General features: G+C 42.4%; 1 protein-coding gene across 3 annotated transcripts in view; it reads right to left on the bottom strand.

Moving 5' to 3' along the window:
* The window catches only part of RNF130 (ring finger protein 130), a 124593-nt gene extending 109115 nt beyond the window's left edge, over window positions 1-15478 (bottom strand). Inside the window, exon 1 of one of the 3 annotated variants that reach the window (XM_036751450.1) lies at window positions 14859-15478. In XM_036751450.1, coding sequence (XP_036607345.1) covers window positions 14859-15108 — 250 coding nt within the window. In that variant the 5' untranslated portion in view covers window positions 15109-15478. The remainder of the gene's footprint in view (window positions 1-14858) is intronic. The other 2 variants (XM_036751449.1, XM_036751448.1) reach the window with 2 other exon arrangements.
* Window positions 15479-17961: the final 2483 nt, after the last annotated feature.

Below are 17961 nucleotides of genomic sequence, written 5' to 3'. Positions count from 1 at the left end.
GTGAATTGAGTAATTAGTCTTCCAAAAAGAAAAAAAAAGACAACTACAAGCCCCACAAAATTCTAAGTAGTAGAAAAAACTACTAACACTTGCACTCAGATTTACATAGCCAATTACTAATTATTTACAGTGCTGGAAACTGTTTCACAAGGCCTGTACAGATATTATAAAGCTGTAGTGATGACCAATTCCCTACACTTATTAACTACTATATACTAAAAATACGAATGCAACCCCTCTTTTGGAAGATTTTCCCTCTTGCTTCCACCACATCTAATTGATTGTCAAGCTTTGTCAACTCTACCTCCAAATAATCCCTCCTGTCCCTACCTTTCTCCCTATTTTCATAGCTACCATCCTAGATCTCCCTCCTTCAAATCCCTGTCACCTTTCACCTGGAACATTTTAATAACCTCCTCAAAAGTCTCTCAGCTTCTGGCTTCTTCCTTCTTCATTCAGTTCTCCACACGGTTTCCAAAACAATCCTCACCTGAATGTCATTTCTCTGCTCAAAACTCTTCAGTGACTCACTGTTGCCTTTAGCATGAAATATAGACTCCACAACCTAACACATGAGGCCCTCCATAATCTTGCTTCATTCCACTTTTCCAACCTAATTTAACATTACTCACCTTTACACACTCTATATTCCAGCCAAACTAGATGACTAGCTTTTTTCCCAACATGACCTTCTACCTCCTACCCTCTGTGAATTCACGCAAGCTTTCTTCTGTGTTTGGGAACAACCTCTCATCTTTAATAATCCTCCAGTGAGGCTTGACTGCAAGAAACTTTCCTTGAGATGACCCCTTGTTGGTACTTTCTCCTTCCTCAAATTACTTTGCATTTATTTATCCTCATACATAAACACCATACATAGCACCCTAATGGAATTTAAGTTAACTTGAGGGTAGGAACTTTCTTGTTTGTGTCTTTCTATTCATGGTAGCTAGGCAAAATATCTTGCACATAGTAGGCATTTAACAAATATTTGTTAAATGAAATTAAATGAAATTTATATATCAAATTTGGAAAGAAAGGAATAGTATGAAGAGGCTTATTTCAAAATTACGCTCAAATCTACTGATCTGCTCAGAAAACAATGCATATGGCAGAAAAATAATTTCCCTTGGAAAAATCCTTATCTAAATGAAAGCATACCCATACCAAAATTATATATTTCAAAGCATCTACTGTTTATTTTCAAATACAAAGTATACAGAAAAACCTTCTTAGTATCTTTATTAGCATTAGAAATTGTTTTAAAAGGCACTCAAGAGAAACAAGCTCTTATAGCAAATCACTACCCTTTCTTATTCAATGTTTCACCAAGAAGAGAAGGCTACAATATCATCTGTACACCTACAGTGCTGAACATCTCAGTGTACAATGCAAGGACCATAGGCAATTGTACAGTGTCAGCAGGTTTCAGCATCGATAGTTGTCCATTATCATCTGTCATATATACTTTGGTACTGTACATCACAAATGGATTCTGATTGTTTTTCACATGCTTAGAACTCAAATTTATCAGCTGGATATTCTCCATGACATAATGAAAAGCAACTTAAGAATGATTTTAAATGATGGCTAATACAAATCATTTTTCATGAAGAGACGATCAAAAATAATTTCTATCATAACTGATATTTTATATACTTTGTAGAAGAGACTTTTAAAATGCTTTAGGATAATAGTTTAATACAAGAAAAGACATTAATCAGGAAAAGTGAAAATTCCATGCAAGGTCTGTTTTATACATTAGAAATTCTTCAGCATAAACGGGTTAATTATGTACAACTATTCCTCAACAGTGGAAATGCAATCCTGAGTATAAAAGAGATTATTAAAGTCAGATTTGCTTATCACCTATGCTTTTACAGGTATAGAATTGTATAAGCACATGAAAAAATTATTGGGGCATGGGGGATTTTTACTGGCCATAATCCCTGCAGATTTATAGCAGCAGACTTGGGAAACACTTCACCTCTTATTGTATTTCTATGTAAAACAGACAGATCTTCTAGCACTGCTCTTACTAGACAATTTGGTTTGGTTATTTTTCTGCCCCAGTAGAACTCAGTCCCCTGTGTAAAGGGTATTAAATTTGTAGTGGGAGGAGAGAGGCTAAAATTCTTAACTCTGATCAATACAATGACCTGTGCCACAATTCCAGAGGATCCATGATGAAACATGCCACCAACTTCCTGAGAGAGATGATGACCTCAAGGTGAAGAACAAATTATATATTTTTTGACATAGCCAATGTGAGAATTAGTTTTGCTGGACTATGCTTATTTTTTTAATAAGGGTTCTGCTTTGTTTTTTTTTTGGAGGGGTGTTGGAAGGAACAGAAAATAGATTTCCGTTAAGCAAAAAAAAAAAAAAAAAAAAAAAAGCTAAATAAACAAAAATTTCACAAATGAAACCTAACGATAGGGCAAACAAAACAAAGTCTACAATCTTAAACCCAAGGAGCCAGGCCACTACAAAGCTGACAACTTTAACACGACATCTACTATATTTTGCAACCCTAACATAAACTTATGAACTTCAATCTTCCTTCTCATTTACATTCAGAATTTATCATCATATTAACTTGAAAAGACAAGTCTAAAGCACTGTGAGAAGCACTCCCTGTGGTCAGCACTGTGGACCCTCCCATCCAGCTCTTCAGGCTTCTTAGTTGCCCTTAAACTTAATATAACCCATCTACAGCTGAGGAGAAGGAAGTAATGTATTAGGGAGAGGAAGGTGGCAACCACAGCTTTGGCCTAGCCTATGGAACACTCAGAAAATACCCTGCCCAGATGTGCTCAGATCTTTCTTTGAGCCTTTGCACAGGACAACTTATAACCCTAATTTGAGTCTCAATCTAAGGCTAGGAAACAAAGATATGCTATCATAACATGCTGACCTTTAGAAAATCTTTTTTTTTCCCTTTCCTTGAAAGCTGAGAAAGTAATTTTAGGCCTGGATTTCGGGGTTGGCTCTGAAGACTACAAATAAATTTGTCCACTCTACCCTAGTCCACTTGGCACTCATTTTCTCAAAAGTATTCCAATAACCAATTGGTTTTCTTTTCTTTTTTTTTTGCCAATTGATTTTTTTTTTACTGGTTGCCAAAAAAGGGGGAGATTGTGTGATGACAAATCTTATAGGGTATTTCAGGACCCTACACACTAACACTGCTAGTGGAACTGTGAATTAATATAGTCATTTTGGAAAGCAATTTGGAACTGTGCCCTCAAAGACACTAGTACATACCGTTTGACACAGCTATATACCCTTACTAAATCTATGCCTCAAAGAGACCAAAGAAGGAGGAAAAGGACCCATATGTCAAAAAATATTTATAGTAATCCTTTTTGTAGTGGCAAAGTACTGGAAATTAAGGGGGTACCTAGTAACTGGGGAATGGCTGAAAATTTATGGTCCCTGAATGTAATGGAATATTATTGTTCCATAAAAAGTGATGAAAGGGAAGGTTTTGGAGACCCCTGGATATATCTGTCTGAAGAGATGCACAGTTAAGTAAGCAAAACCAGATAAATAGAGATTAAGATGTAAGAGATTAAGAATTCTGATTGATGCAAAGATCAACTATCCAAATGATGAACCATGTGCCTGCTTTCTGACAGAAAAGGGATGGGATTCAAGATTCAGAATAAGACAGACATTTTTAGACAGAGACAATGTGGGAATCAGATCTATTTTACTATGTATATTTGCTAAAAAGGGTTTTCTTTTTCTTTTCAATCGAGGGGGGAGATGGTAAGGAGAGAAAATAGATCTTTAAAATGGAAAATAAAGTTTAAAAAAGGGATCTAATGCACCTTGTTCTGCATTCTCTAATGCACATAGCTATAATACGGAAATACTACGTATTTGAGTTTGTCTTATCCCCTGCTAAGACTCTAAGTATAAGGATGCAAGTCTTACCTAAAATTTATACCTCCTCCCTCACCTACCACAGTGCCTGGCACACAACAAGCTGTTAATAAATGCTTCTTGAATGATAGAAAGGAGAACAAAGAAAACTGCAAAGTTTCTGAAGTTGTCACAGAAGCAACTAATCAACAAACAAGCATTCAAGCACTTATGAATCATGTTAACAATGTGCCTGGAGAGTGTGCTAGTAACTGGGGATACAAAGACAAAATTAAAACAATACTTGCCCTCAAGGAGTTTATATTCTATCAAGGGAGACAATATGTATATACAAAATATATACAGTAGGTATATAAAGTATATACAAAATAAACACAAGGTAAATTTTGGGAGGAGTAGGTAGTCTACTTGGAGATCAGCAAAGTCTTCGTGAAGAAGGTGGAACTTGAACAGAATTCTGAAGTAAAGAAAAGATTCTACAAGGTGAAGCTGAGGTAGGAGCACATTCTAGGCACTGGGGACAGCTAGGTCAAAGTCACAGAGACAAAAGGTATAATATCCTTTACAAGGATAGCAAGTAGGCAAGATTGGCTGGAACATAAGATTGTATGAAGGAAAGTAATGTATAATAAACCCTGAAAGGTAGACTACAGAGATTGTGAAGGTCAGTCAGTCAATCAGTCAATAAGCATTAAGTAAATAACTACAAGGCATCAGGCACTGTGCCAAGCACTGGGGATACAAAGAAAGGTAAAAGACAGTCCCTGCTCTCAAAGAGCTCACATTCTAACAGGTGAATCAGTAAGCAAATAACTATGTACAAACAAGCCATATATAGGATTAACTGAAAATAATAACAGAGGGAAGGCTCTAGAATCAAGAGGGATTGGAAAGATGGAGAGAATTCCAGGCATGACGGACAGCCATTGAACATGGCCTGGAGCCAAGCAAGAGATGGAATGTCTCCTTTAAGGAGCAACAAGGGGGCCAACATCACTGGATCTAAAGTGAGGGGGGAGGATGTAAGTGTAACAAGACTAAAAAGATATGTGTGGAGGGGAAGGTGAGAGGGCTTTGAATGTCAAACAGAGGATTTCGTATTTGATCCTGGAGGTGATAGGAAGCCACTGAAATTTACTGAGTGGAAGGGGGTGACACAGTCACACTTGCCCTTAAAACATCACCTTGGCAGATGAAAGATAGACTGGCATGAAAAGACCCTTGTGGCAGGCAGGCTATCCAACGAGGTATTGCAATAGTCCAGGAGTAAGATAATGAGGGCCCAAATTAGAGTAGTGGCCAGTGTCAGTGGAGAGAGGGGGATGTGTTTGAGACATAGTGCAAAGGTGAAATGGATAGGCTTTGGCAACAGATTGGATAGGGGGAAGGAGTTGAGAATGATGCTTTTGCTGAGAGTCTGGGGGACCAGAAGGATGTTAGTGCCATCAAGAGTAACAGGGAAGTTTGGAAGGGTAGGGGAAGGTTTCAGGGGAAAGAATGTATTCAGTTTTGGACCTGCAGAGTTTAAAATGCCTACTGGGTATACAATTTAAGATGTCTAACAGGCAGCGGGAGATGTGAGACTGGAGGTCAGCAGAGAGGTTAGGGTTGGATCAGAATATTTGAGAATTACCAGCATAGAGATGATAGTTGAATCCACAGAAGCTGATGAGATCACCAAGTGAAAAAGTATAAAGCAGGAAGAGAAGAGGGCCCAGGACAGAACCCTATGGGACATCCACAGTTGGCAGGCATGGCCTGGAAGATACAGCAAAGACGACTGAGAGGGGGAGGTCAGAAAGGAAGGAGAACCAGCAGAGACTAGTGTCTTGAAAACCTAGAGAGAGAAGAAAATATCAAGGAAAAGAGCATGACCGACAATGTCAAAGGCTGCAGAGAGGTCAAGATGGATAAGGATTGAGATAAGGTTACTGGCAATTAAGAGAACACAGGTAATTTTGGAGACAGCAGTTTCAGTTGAATGATGAGGTCCAAAGGGAGGTCTCTGCATTTTATCCTAGAGGCAATGGGAAGCCTCTAGAGTTTTTGTTTTTGAGCAAGGGAGTGACGTAGACCTATGACTTAGAAATATCACTCACTTTGGAAGCTGTGTGAAAGAGAGACTACGGAGGGGATAAATTTGAGATAAGGCGACCAATTAGGTATAGGTAAGTTAGAATAAAGGCCTAAACTAGGGTGGTGTGTGAACAGAGAAGTTGATGGATGCAAGAGATGTGGCGAAAGCTGAACATATAAGAAGGGCAATGATTGGCTGATGAAAGGGCAGGGGCTGAGGGAGAATGTAGAGTTGAGAGTGCCTGAGGTTACGAGTCTGGGTTACTGGAAAGATAATGTGATTCTAGACAGAAACAGGGAAGTCAGGAAGACAGACTGGTTTTGGGAATGAGATAATTAAATAGAAAGCAGTTATTCCTAGTATCTGTGCACTAACTCCATACCCAGAATTGTATAATTTTAGAGCTGAAAGGGACCTTAGAAATCACCTAGTCCAACTCCTTCATTTTATACGTGATGGTACTTGCATTTCTATTCATTGTAGAAGCACAAATTTTATCGGAGGTGTAGGGGAAAGAACACTGATCCGGAAGTTGGGTGACTTGGGGCCTAGTTTTGCTCTGCCACTAACTGCTGTGTGACCAGAGGCAATTCACTTCAATAAATATTTAAGTGACTTAAGTGCAAAGCACTTTGTTGGTGAGATACAAAACTTCTTAGCCTTCCTGGTCCTCAATAAAAAAATAAAACTAAATTAAATTGAATTACTATGATTCTAAATTGTACAATTATGTTCTATTTAACATGTCACATCAGCCCTAATATTCACACCTCATCAATACCCTCTGCCCCTGGTACTCTGACTTGAGGGAGGTCCAGAAGAGCTCCTCTCACAGTGTCTACATAAAGAGGGTGCCCAGGCTAGCCATCTCTTCATTTCCTTGCCAGCTATGTGTACTCTTTGGATTCTCTGTCATGTCCCTGGGGCTATTTGTATCCCTATCAATTCGCACAATGCCTGGCACTTTTGATTAATGTTTATTGACAGACTCCTGATAGGTTTCCTTGCAGTTTGCCTCTTCTTTCTCTAATCCACACCTCACACAGCTGCCAAACTGGTATTTCTAAAGCCCAGATCTGACTATTAAACTCCCTTGGTCAAGAAGTTCCAGTAACTCCCCATTGTCTTTAAGATAAAATATAAATTCCTTAGTTTAACCATTAAAGTTCTTCATAATCTGGATCCAAACTAACTTTTTCAAGCTGAGTTCATATTACATGAATTCTTTTCTCCAGCCAAACCGGCCAATTTGCTGTTCTCCATTCATGACATTGTATCTCGCATCTCTGTGTCTTTGCAGAGACCATGCCCCATTGATGGAATGCAATCCATCCACACCTCTCTGTCTCCTAGAATCCCTAGCTTTCCCCAAATGGGGTCATAAAGAGCCAGACACAACTGAAATGACTGAACAACAAAGTTATTGAATGGTCACTGCCTCAGACAAACTGAGGCTTGAAAAGACCTTCATTTAGAAAGGCCAAAGTCATCTACTACATGCCAGACCATTTCCAGTCCTCTTGACTTTTGTCTTGCCACTCTGGACTTTGATGACACTGGGAGAGAGTGAGCTGAGAACTCTGAGCAGCTTTGCCTCACTTAAATCTAATTCCTAAGCAAGTTAAGACATCACCCTTGTGATGTCATTGGTCTTCTTCCAGAAAACAAAGAACTAAGGGCAGGACATACAACAATTTCAGGCTGCCTCAAATTTTGAAATTCATTAATTACGATTAATAATGGTTAAATACACAAACTTTTCCTTATTTTTTTTTCTTTCGAATTTTGTTAGCTATGAATTGCTGGTTAAGGAGATATCTTGCCATCATATTTGTTTTCAGAACAGCAGGATAAAAGACTATAGTACATTTTACATTTTAGGAAAGTTCATAGCTTTAGCCTTACAATCACAAACAGTTCCTGAATCACAAACATCTGCACTCAGTCTGCCCTCCTCACAGCCTCCATCCTGGCTCCAAGGGAAAAAAAAAACTTTGTAGCTTTTTTTCTGTGGGTTAGGAAACAAAGGAAAAGAAGTGGCAGTGAAAAGTAGAGGTCAATTACAATGTCTGCCCCCCCCCCCCCCCCCCCCCGGAGAAAAGAATCCAAGAAAGATGATTTACCTGTGATTTCGCCTCAAAATAGACTTCTCCTGGCTGAATTTATTCCAATTCATTTAGTTATAGTCTTTGAACCCACCATTTTAATGAGGCAATATATTGGGAATGGTATTTAAGAGTCTGAGAACCTGTATTTGAATCTTGGTTCTGGTATTTACTATCACCTGGTTCTACTATTTACTTGTGTGACCCCAAAGAAATCAAAACCTTTCTGGGCCTCTGTTTCTTCATTTGTTTGTAAAACAGGGTGGGCAGAGAAGGGTAGAGTGAGTTGGACTGAATTATCTGAAAGGCCCCTTCTAACTGTATATAATACTTGAAGTTAATAGGTATCCTCTTATAAAACCAGAATTAAAGAACAAGCGCTCATTCACTCATGGTTGTAAGATTGTAAGATTTCTTTCCTCCTGAGATTGGCTATATCAAGGAAACGAAAGCTCCAGCCACAGCACCTACCCCTTTTTCCACCATATAACCTAAAACTGGACTGGAGCCACTCCACTTTAAATCTGTAGTTTTGCTTGGTCTGAACTCCACCCAACAAGAAGTCCTTCCCAGGATAAACTGACCACCAAAAATCTCATCATTGTGTTTTATTCAGCCTTGGATACACTCAACACCTTCCCAAGTCCCTCAGCCTCTTTCCCTTCCCACTCACTCTCACTGCACCCCCACTCCCCACTGGAGGTCTGGAGGGTGGAGCACTCAACTGCACCCAAAACTTCCCTTTAGAGAGAGAGCAGAATCTGGACCTTCCATCTGCAGCTCTATAAGTTACAAGATGCTCTTGGGCCAGGTGTGCCCTACTACTTTCTAGCATTCTTTTGTGTGTTGTCTTCCTGCATCAGATTGTAAGTTCCTAGAGGGCAGCAACCGTTCATATCTCCAGTACAGTGCTTGGCACATAGGATGTACTTAATGTTACTGAATTAAATTGAATTGAGCCCCAGCTCAAAATTTTGGGGCATTGGAAGACTACTAGTCAGACCTTCAGGTTATTATTACCACTGAGTGTAGGTGGCACTTACTGTGCCCTCCATCACCATCAAAATCTATTTTTGGGGGGGGACTAGGAAAAGGAGGCCATTCTTTGCCTCAGTCAAACAGAGTTGTTAAAGACCTTAGCTTAAAATGGCCAAGGTCTCCCACTGCATCAAGGGCCATCTCCAGGAGCCCTGATCTATATCTTGCCACTGGGCCCAGACAGCTCTGGAGGAGAAAGTGAGGCTAGTGACTTTGCACAGCCCTCCCCTGAATTAAATCCAATTCACCTGCAAGTCATGGCATCACCTTCCTGATGTCAGGGTCCTCTTCAAAAACAAAGGACAAACAATGACAAACGACCATGTTCCAGGAGTTAACACTTCAAAGAGTATGATGGAGAGGGAGAGAAGAATAAAGTGGCTGCCCCAATAGAGGATCATTCCAAAGTAGTGGCCTCCCAACTTCCCCTATTATCAACCTATCACCCTCTATTTGAATCCATTGGTACATCTTCTGTCCTATAGCAGCTAGGGCAGCTAGGTGGCACACACCTAGAGTAAGGAAGACTTATCTCCCTGAGTTCAAATCTGGTCTCAGATATTTACTAGCTATGTGACCCTGGGCAAATCACTTATCCCTGTTTGCCTCAGTTTCCTCATCTGTAAAATGAGCTGGAGAAGGAAATGACAAACCACTCCAGCATCTTTGCCAAGAAAACCCCAAAAGGGGTCACAAAGAATCAGACATGACTGGAATGACTGAACAACTGTCCTATAGCTAGCAGACTCCCATGGTCTGGTTCCCTTAGTTCCCGTGATTCAGAGTCCCATCTGGCAAGGCAAAAACATCTTTTCCCCGCTACCTTTACCTCTACCCTGTCCAACTTAGCCCTTCTCTTCCTATTCCTGCTTAGTCCTTATCCTCCTGTGAAACACCTTTATCTTAACAAAATTCTCTTCATCCTAGAACTTTGCCGTTCAAACTCTCTTCATCAGCTTGTGGAAACCTGACTTTCTCTGAAAGATATTTCAATCCTGACCACCATCCGCAGTGCCAGCTGCTTGTTCTCTCATGCCGGGACATAGTGGTCCAGAAAGAGTTGTTCGACCCCTTTCTCTCCAATGCTGCTTCTATCCCCTTTCTCTGCTGCTATCACTCAGCAACATCTTTTTCTTTGAGGGTCTCTATCAGGCTGTCAAGGTTCCTGTTGTGGTCATCTATCTACTGGGTTTCTTAAAAAGTTTGGGACCTGGCTCATGATCCTCTTCACAGAAGCAGCTCTCTCAAATATATATAAACCCTATATTAAGGGGTTTCAACATTCACACTGAGGTCCCCTAAAACACTGTAGTTCATCAGCTTCAACATCAGATACTGCATTTTCACTTTATATCAGTCATCCACATGGGCAGCCACACCTTAGATTTCATCAGTCTGCAAAATAACTTTTGATCACAAGATACTGAAAGAAAATCCTCTGGTCACAACTTCTTGTCCTTCCACCTTAACTTCTGCCTCACTCCTAGTAAGTTTTAGCAGGACCTTCTCTATCTTCATTCCTTCTTGTTCCCAGAGTGTACTTCTTTCCTCCTCTGAAGTCTTTTGTTTTCATACATCGACTAGGCACTATATTCTACTAATGTGTCTTGTTCCCTTTCTTTTTTACTATTCATACTCTGCCAACCCTCAATCTTGGACCATTGACACCAGCCCTTCTACACTGCATTAGAGAAAATCACAAAACTGTACCAACTGCATTCATTACAAATTCATGTTAGCTAACTTCAACTGGGGTCTTACTAATATACAGAAATCCTTTCACTTTTTTCTCAATAATTCTCTATCATGATCTGTGCACTTACTTCCAAATATTCTCAAGGCAACAAAGCCACTGCTTCCCTTATTAAAAAAGAACTCTTCTTTCACTTTACTGAAAAATCATGGTCATTCATTTTTAAGTTCATCTCTCCTGCTCCCCAATTCAAAACCTCTGAAGAGGTGACACTTCTTGTCAAGGTAACCACCCTTTTTCGACCTTCATCACCTATAATCCTGCTCTGGTCTGTCTCTCCATCATTTAAAAAAAAAACCCCAAACTTCATTCTCTCAAGTTAGCCTACAGCCTCTAGAGCCTTCTGCCCTTTCACTGTTAAACTCCCAGAAAGTCCATGCTCTTAGTGTTTTTTCTTAACATCCAGTCACTTCCTATAATCCATTGTAACCTGGTTTCAACCCCATCACAGCTTACCAAAGACATCTTGACAGCTAAGTGCGACAGCCTCTTTTTATTCCTCATCTTTTTTTTTTTTTTAATCTCCCTTCTGCTTTTAATACTAACACACCTTCCTTCTGGATATTCTCTTCTCCCTTGGCTTCCCCAGCACACTACTCTCTCTTAGGTTCTTCAACCCTTTTGATGGCCCTTCCCAAATATCCTTTACTGTATAATCATCTACCTCCCATTCCATAGCAGGAGTAACCCCTAAGATTCTGTCTTGGCATCTTTCTCACCACTCTTTCCCATCCACTAGCACGGGTTCAATTACTTCTATACAGATGACTCCCAAAGCTATATATCCTAATCCCTCTCCTGAATGCCCGTCTCGTATCTTGAACTGCTGGGCATCACTACATGAGTGTTCTGTTCACATCTCAAATGATATTTCCAAAACTGAATTCATTTATCATCTTCCCTGCTAAATCCAGCATGCCTCCAAAATTTCCGTATTTCTATTGAGACCACCACCACCACCATCTTTCCTGCCATTCAGGTTATTACCTTGGAGTCACTCTTTCTTCTTTCTCATTCTCCATATTCAATCAGTCTCCAAATCTTGTATAATCTATCTCCATAACACTTCTTCTACCCCTGCTCTTCTCTCTATTCACTGGATCACCTTCTATTTCAGGGCCTTATGTCCCCTCATCTGGAACTTCCATAATGTTGTAATGTCTACCTGCCTCATACAGCTGCCCAAATAATCTTCCTAAGGTACAGGTCTGACCACATCACACCCCCTGCTCAAAATCCTTCAACGGTTCACTGCTGGCTCTAACATAAAACAAAAACTCATTCCAGAACTTATGACTCTCCACAATCTGGCTCAAACTACCCTTCTCAGCACTATTTCACATAACTTCCTCCCTTCATGCATTTTATGTTCCAGTCAAACTAGAATAGCTCTTTCCAAACTGGACATTCCTTCTCCTGCCTTCATGAATTTGCACAAGCTGTGCACTATCCCTAGAATAAATGAAGAAGTATTTATTAAATGCTTACTGTGTTTCAAGTACTGTGCACTGCTTCCTTACCTCAGTCTTTCAGAATTCTTATCTTCCTTCAAGGTTCAGCTCAGGTGCCATTTCCTCCTAAAAGCCGTTTTCTGAGCCTTCAGCTGTGAGTGCTTTCTTCTTTCTCAAATAATCTTGTGTTATATAGGTACAGATTGTATTTACCCAGCAAAATGTAAATGACAGCAGTTCTATCTTATTTGTGTCTTTGTACCCCCAGTGTATAGCACACAGATGTCACTTAATATGTTAGTTGAATTGAACTAAATTGACTGGGAAGAGGCGAGGAAGATGATTTGTGGGTATATTGCACTTAAAGAGGCATACTAGAAGGGCAGCACAATGACACCGGGTATTGAGGGCAGAAAGGAAGGAGGTAGCTGAGGAAATTTATTTGCTAATTTAAATTTTTTTTCCTAAAATGGCGTCTGTACTGAGAAGAAGGGGAAAAAAGCTTCCTGTTCTCAGGACTCAGTTTATTATTATTGATAATAGGCTTCGGTTTTGTTATGGGTTGAACTCTGAAAATAGCCTAGGATCCTAACCAACTTTGAAAAAGAATGTACAATGACTGTAATTTTACCTAGTTGTATTTATCTGTGTCATATTAACAATATCCCATTTTTATTTCTACTACAAAAACAGCATAAATATACAATCTACTTATGGTTGGCTAGAAGTGTTATACAAGTAACTCCTGACATATTACATACATACACACAGATATATGTATATACATGTCCATCTATTCATCCATCTACAAACAGTCAGCTGAGAATGGCTGGTTGTCACAAAAATGTCTTTTCCCTGCCTCCTTCCCTAACACTTGAAACTTCTTGCAAAAGAGGCAATTTTAGGTTTGATGTGAGGAAAAACTTCTGGATAATTAGAACTCTCAAAAATGAAATAAGCTGTGTGGGGAGGTAGTGGGCTCCCCCTCTTTAAAAGTCTTTCAGCAATGGCCAGATGGCCGCAAATTCTGTATATCTGTTGTGGGGAAGATATTTGAGTATGGGCTGGACTAGATAGCCTCTGAGATTCCTTCCAACTGTTTCTGTGATTCTGTGAAAATAAAATCCTCCCATCCCTTATAAAATGTCATCTATATACATCAAATTAAGAAACCAAATCTACCTCCCAGAACTGGCAACTGTGGAGAAATTTCCTCTAAAGATCAACATTAGAATTTTAAACTATTATTAAACTGTTACTCGGCCCCCTAGATTGTCTACTTCATTTTAAGACAATGAAAATGAAATTTAAAAAAAATACACTTTTCAGTATCTTTAAGTAGAGGTTGGGTTAGATCATTACTTTTCAAAAGTGTGTATGTACTTCATAACCCATACTTTGCAATTTAATTTTCCTAGAAAAACTCTCTTAGTAATCTATTTCTAATATTTGGTTCACACAATAGGATATTAACTTTTTCCTAAATATTTTATTCCCTCAGTCACCTCCTTAATAAAATGAGAAAGCTGTGCTGGATGTATGATTCTATGGATTATTCACTCAGCCTGGATGACAGTCAAACATCAGGATAAGGCCAAAAGGCTTGAATAGCAAGCACTACGTACAATACAATTACTCAAAATACCTTTTAAGGGTGGGGGCTGGTAGGCATGCCTGGCATCACAAGACATGGCTAAAGAACTCCTGCCAGATAATTCTCTATTTCATCAAACTGAATCTTTAAGAGGGCTGTAGGAGCCAAAAGCAATTCTGAAAATGTCAAACACCACCCACCCCTCAAGCATTTATAAAGAATGGGAGGGTAAGAAATGGCTAACGTCATGGTCCAATTTAGCAGAGCATTAAGCCCCTTATTTCAGACCTGCTGCGTCTGAAATGTGGTTAAGAGCCCATCCATCATGACAGTTTTCCTCCTCTCTCCAAAGACCTCCTTTGTCTTCTCGGTCCCTGCCTGCACACAGGCAGCTCTCACAGTCCTGGCAGCACTTGAGCTTGGAAAGCAGCCACAGAACTGAAACCGAGCCCTAACTTTGACTCCTTACAAATACTGCAGATTTACAGAATCCTAGAATATCACAGCTGGAAAGGGAAATTTAGAGATCATCCAATCCAACCTTCTCATTTTGAACAGTTATTACCCCAAGGAGGGCAATAACTTGCCCAAGGTCACTCAGCTGATACCGAGCAGACCTTGGTACTCGAACTCAGGTCTTCTAACTCCAAGCACAGAGCTCTTTTCACTCTATCCCATCCCACCAAGTGAGAGGGCCTAGCTGTCGTTTTAAGCGCTCCGTGGGACTTTGGGCCAGGTGTCCACTTCGACAGCGCAAGGGGTTGACGTCTGCTGCTCGGCCAGTGCCTTCTGCCCGAGCACACCTGCAAGCCCCAGACGTGATGAAGCGCCCGGGCCAAGGCAATCACTATTTATTAGGCTCCCACTGAATGCCAGGCACCTGTGCCAGGCGCTGGGGTGGGGGGGGGTGGAGAGGAAAGGAGGGAGACCCGGCCTCTGCCCCATTTACCTCCATGCAGCGGCAAGGGGGCCAAAACCTGGCCCCTGACCTCCACCTTGGGGGAGTCGAGGCCGTAGCGACCGCGGTCGATGCGGAAGGTCCAGGGGCCGCCCCGGCCGGGCTCGTGCACGGTCACGTTGATGAGCGCCGTGTAGTACTCTTGGCTCGCGATGTCCGCCCCAGCCGCGCACAGGCACCAGTGCAGCACGGCCAGGAGGACCAGGCCAGGCCGCCGGCCCCCCCTCCAGCGGCTGGCCATGCTCCGGGGGCTTGGGACGGGGTCAGGGATGAGGCCCGGGCTCGAGCCGGGACTGAGGAACCGCTCGGAGAGGCCGCGCCGCGGGCAGGCCGGGGCGAGTCAGTGCGGCCCGCGGGGCCCGCAAGCAGCTCGGAGCCTCGGTCGGCGGGCCGGGCAGGGCAGGCGGCAGCAGCGGACGGGCGGCCGCTTCTCAGCGCGGCTGCTGCCGGCCCATTCCCCCGCCCCGTCGGTCAGGGTGGGGAGGGCGCGCCGGGGCGGCCCGCTTCCCCCGCAGCACCCCGGACACGGATCGGCGACAGGTCCATGGAGCCCAGGCGGGCGACGAATCCGCGGGGCCGCTGTGGCGGTGGCTCCTCCCTCCGCGCTCCGCCTCGCTCAGTCCCCCTGCCCCTGGGCGGCGCGGCGGCGACTCTGGCAGACCGCTCCGCTCCAGCCCCAGCCCCAGCCCCAGCCCAGCACCTCCGCGCGGTTTGGCTCCGCCCCAGTCGGGAAGGCGGGACCCGCCTGGGAGCAGAGGGGAGGGGCGGGGAAGGGCGGGGTGCTTCTGGGGGCGGGGCGGTAGCACCTCCCCTCGGGATTCTTTGGAGGAAAGCGAGGGCGGGGGAGAGTGAAGAGCGGGGACTAAGGCGCGGCCTGCGCAGCTGACCCGACGACTGAAGCGCCTCGAGGACCGGCCCGAGGCGGCTCCTGAAAGGAAACAGGGAGAGCAGGACTCAGGGGAGGGGGAGGGGGGAAGGGGGGGTGGAGCTCGAGACGAGCCTCCCCGCCCGCAAGGGCAGACAGCTGGCGCGCAGGCGCAGTGGCCTAGAACTACCCTAGCCTAAAGCCACGAGGAATCGTGTGAAAGGAGCGGTTCTTGGGCGGGGGCAGGGATCGGAGAAAAGCGCCCTAACTTGGAGCTATCGTCTGCTGGTGCTCAAAGCTGCATCGGGACCTGATGGAAGGGAAGAGAAGGGGCGGAGAGACTAGGATATGAGGTGGGAGGTGAAGAGGATCAGCAATTCTCATTATAAAGTAATATAATGCATATCGAGTTTGAAGCCTGAGGCTCCGCGTTCAAGGTTTTGTTCAGGTGCTTACTAGTCTTAACCTTGGCCAAGTGGATGAATCTCTGGGCTTCAGTTTACCTATTTGTAAAATAAGGACATTGATGTAGAGGTGATGGGGTGGGGGGCTTTCCAACTATAAATTCTATGGTTTTCCCACTGTGGAGTGGCCCCTCACTAGTTACCAACTTCAGTTAGGGAAGCGCTCCACTCTCACCATCAACCCCACCCCACCCCCGTTCTAGGGCAGATTGGATGGATTTCTTGCCCCACACAGGCATTCTGCCAACCCAGCTTATCTCACTGAAGTGAAAAACGTGTATTCAATTCAACCAACCAAATATGGCTTATCCTACTTTTCCATGGTCTTTGCCAATGTTGGTGTTAAGGTCCAGTAAAAGTTGAATTGAAACATTTGCTGTTAATGTTGACTAGAGATTTAAAAAGTCGAAGATGGGGAAGATTATTCAATTCCCCTCAAAAGGACTTGGGGGTTTTAATCCCAAAGCTCAGTGGAATTCAAAATAACCCTGCTCCCAAATAAGCTAATACAATCCTAGACTTCCTTTTTTAAAAGAGTCAGTCGGCAGCTTTTAGTGCTAACGGGTACCAGCTACTGTACTAAGAGCTGTGTATACAAAAAGCCGGAGAAACAATCTCCACCTTCAAGTTCCCATTTTAATGGAGGAGATAACGTATCAATAACTAGGTCCATTCAAGATACATAGAGAGTAGAGAGGAGAAGGTATCAGCAGCTTGGAACACCTGAAAAGGTCTGCTGCAGAAGGTGGGATTTGACCCTTCTGCAGTACCGTGTTCAGTTTTGGGTGCCATCTTTTAAGAGAAGCCTTGACAAACCCGAGCCTCATATAGAGGACAGGAAGCAGGATTCACGCTTCTATCCCGTTTCCTTTTTCCTCAACTTTTATTTAGTATTTTATTTTCCCACAGTTACATGTAAAAATTATTTTTAACATTAGTTTTTAAAACTTTGCGTTCCAAATTCTCTCCTTTTCCCCCCATTGAGAAGGCAAGCAATTCTACATAGGTTATACATGTATAATCATGCAAAACATATCCATAATAATGGCTATTTCTTTCTAGAGAATATACATACATGGATAACTTAATCAGCCTTGGAAAAATCCCATCATAGCACCCAGAAAGACAATAGTATCGAAGAGAGGGAAGGCCTTGGAGTCTGGAAGACCTAGGTTAAGTCCTGTCTCTGACACATATTAATTAGCTATATGACCATGGGCAAGTCACTAAACTACTTACTATTCCTGGCAACTAGATAAGTTACAGATGAATTGCTGATTTTCGTTGGTGGAGGGAGTTCCCACTCTTCTGAGTGTAGGGAATGTTTTGCTTTTCTGTTTATATCCTTGGCACTGAGCATAGTGCTTTGCACATAGAAAGCATGTAATAAATATTTTTCACGTCTTCATTCAGAGTCAGATGAAATCACAGGTCAAATGAAACTCACGGAGGGTGGTTTAGAAATAAAAGTTTCCTGCTACCAGTGTCCTTAAAGGAGAGACACTGACTGGATGGTCACTTGTTGAGAATATGATAGATATTTGGATATTGGATGGGATAACCTCTTCCAGTTCTTAAGGTTATGAAGAGTCTAGAAGCTTGACATTTGAAGAAGATCTAAAAGAACTGGGAAGGTTTAACTTGGGAAAAAAAAAGAATTTAGATATTATAGCTGTCTTCAAATATTTGAAGGAATACCATGTAGAAGAGAGAATAGATTTATTCTGGGTGACTCTGGGGGCAATACCTGGACAAAAAGAGACAA

Source organism: Trichosurus vulpecula, chromosome 3, assembly GCF_011100635.1.
Source record: "Trichosurus vulpecula isolate mTriVul1 chromosome 3, mTriVul1.pri, whole genome shotgun sequence".
Taxonomy (NCBI): Eukaryota; Metazoa; Chordata; class Mammalia; order Diprotodontia; family Phalangeridae; genus Trichosurus; species Trichosurus vulpecula.
This window is presented reverse-complemented; position numbering and strand designations above follow the sequence as displayed.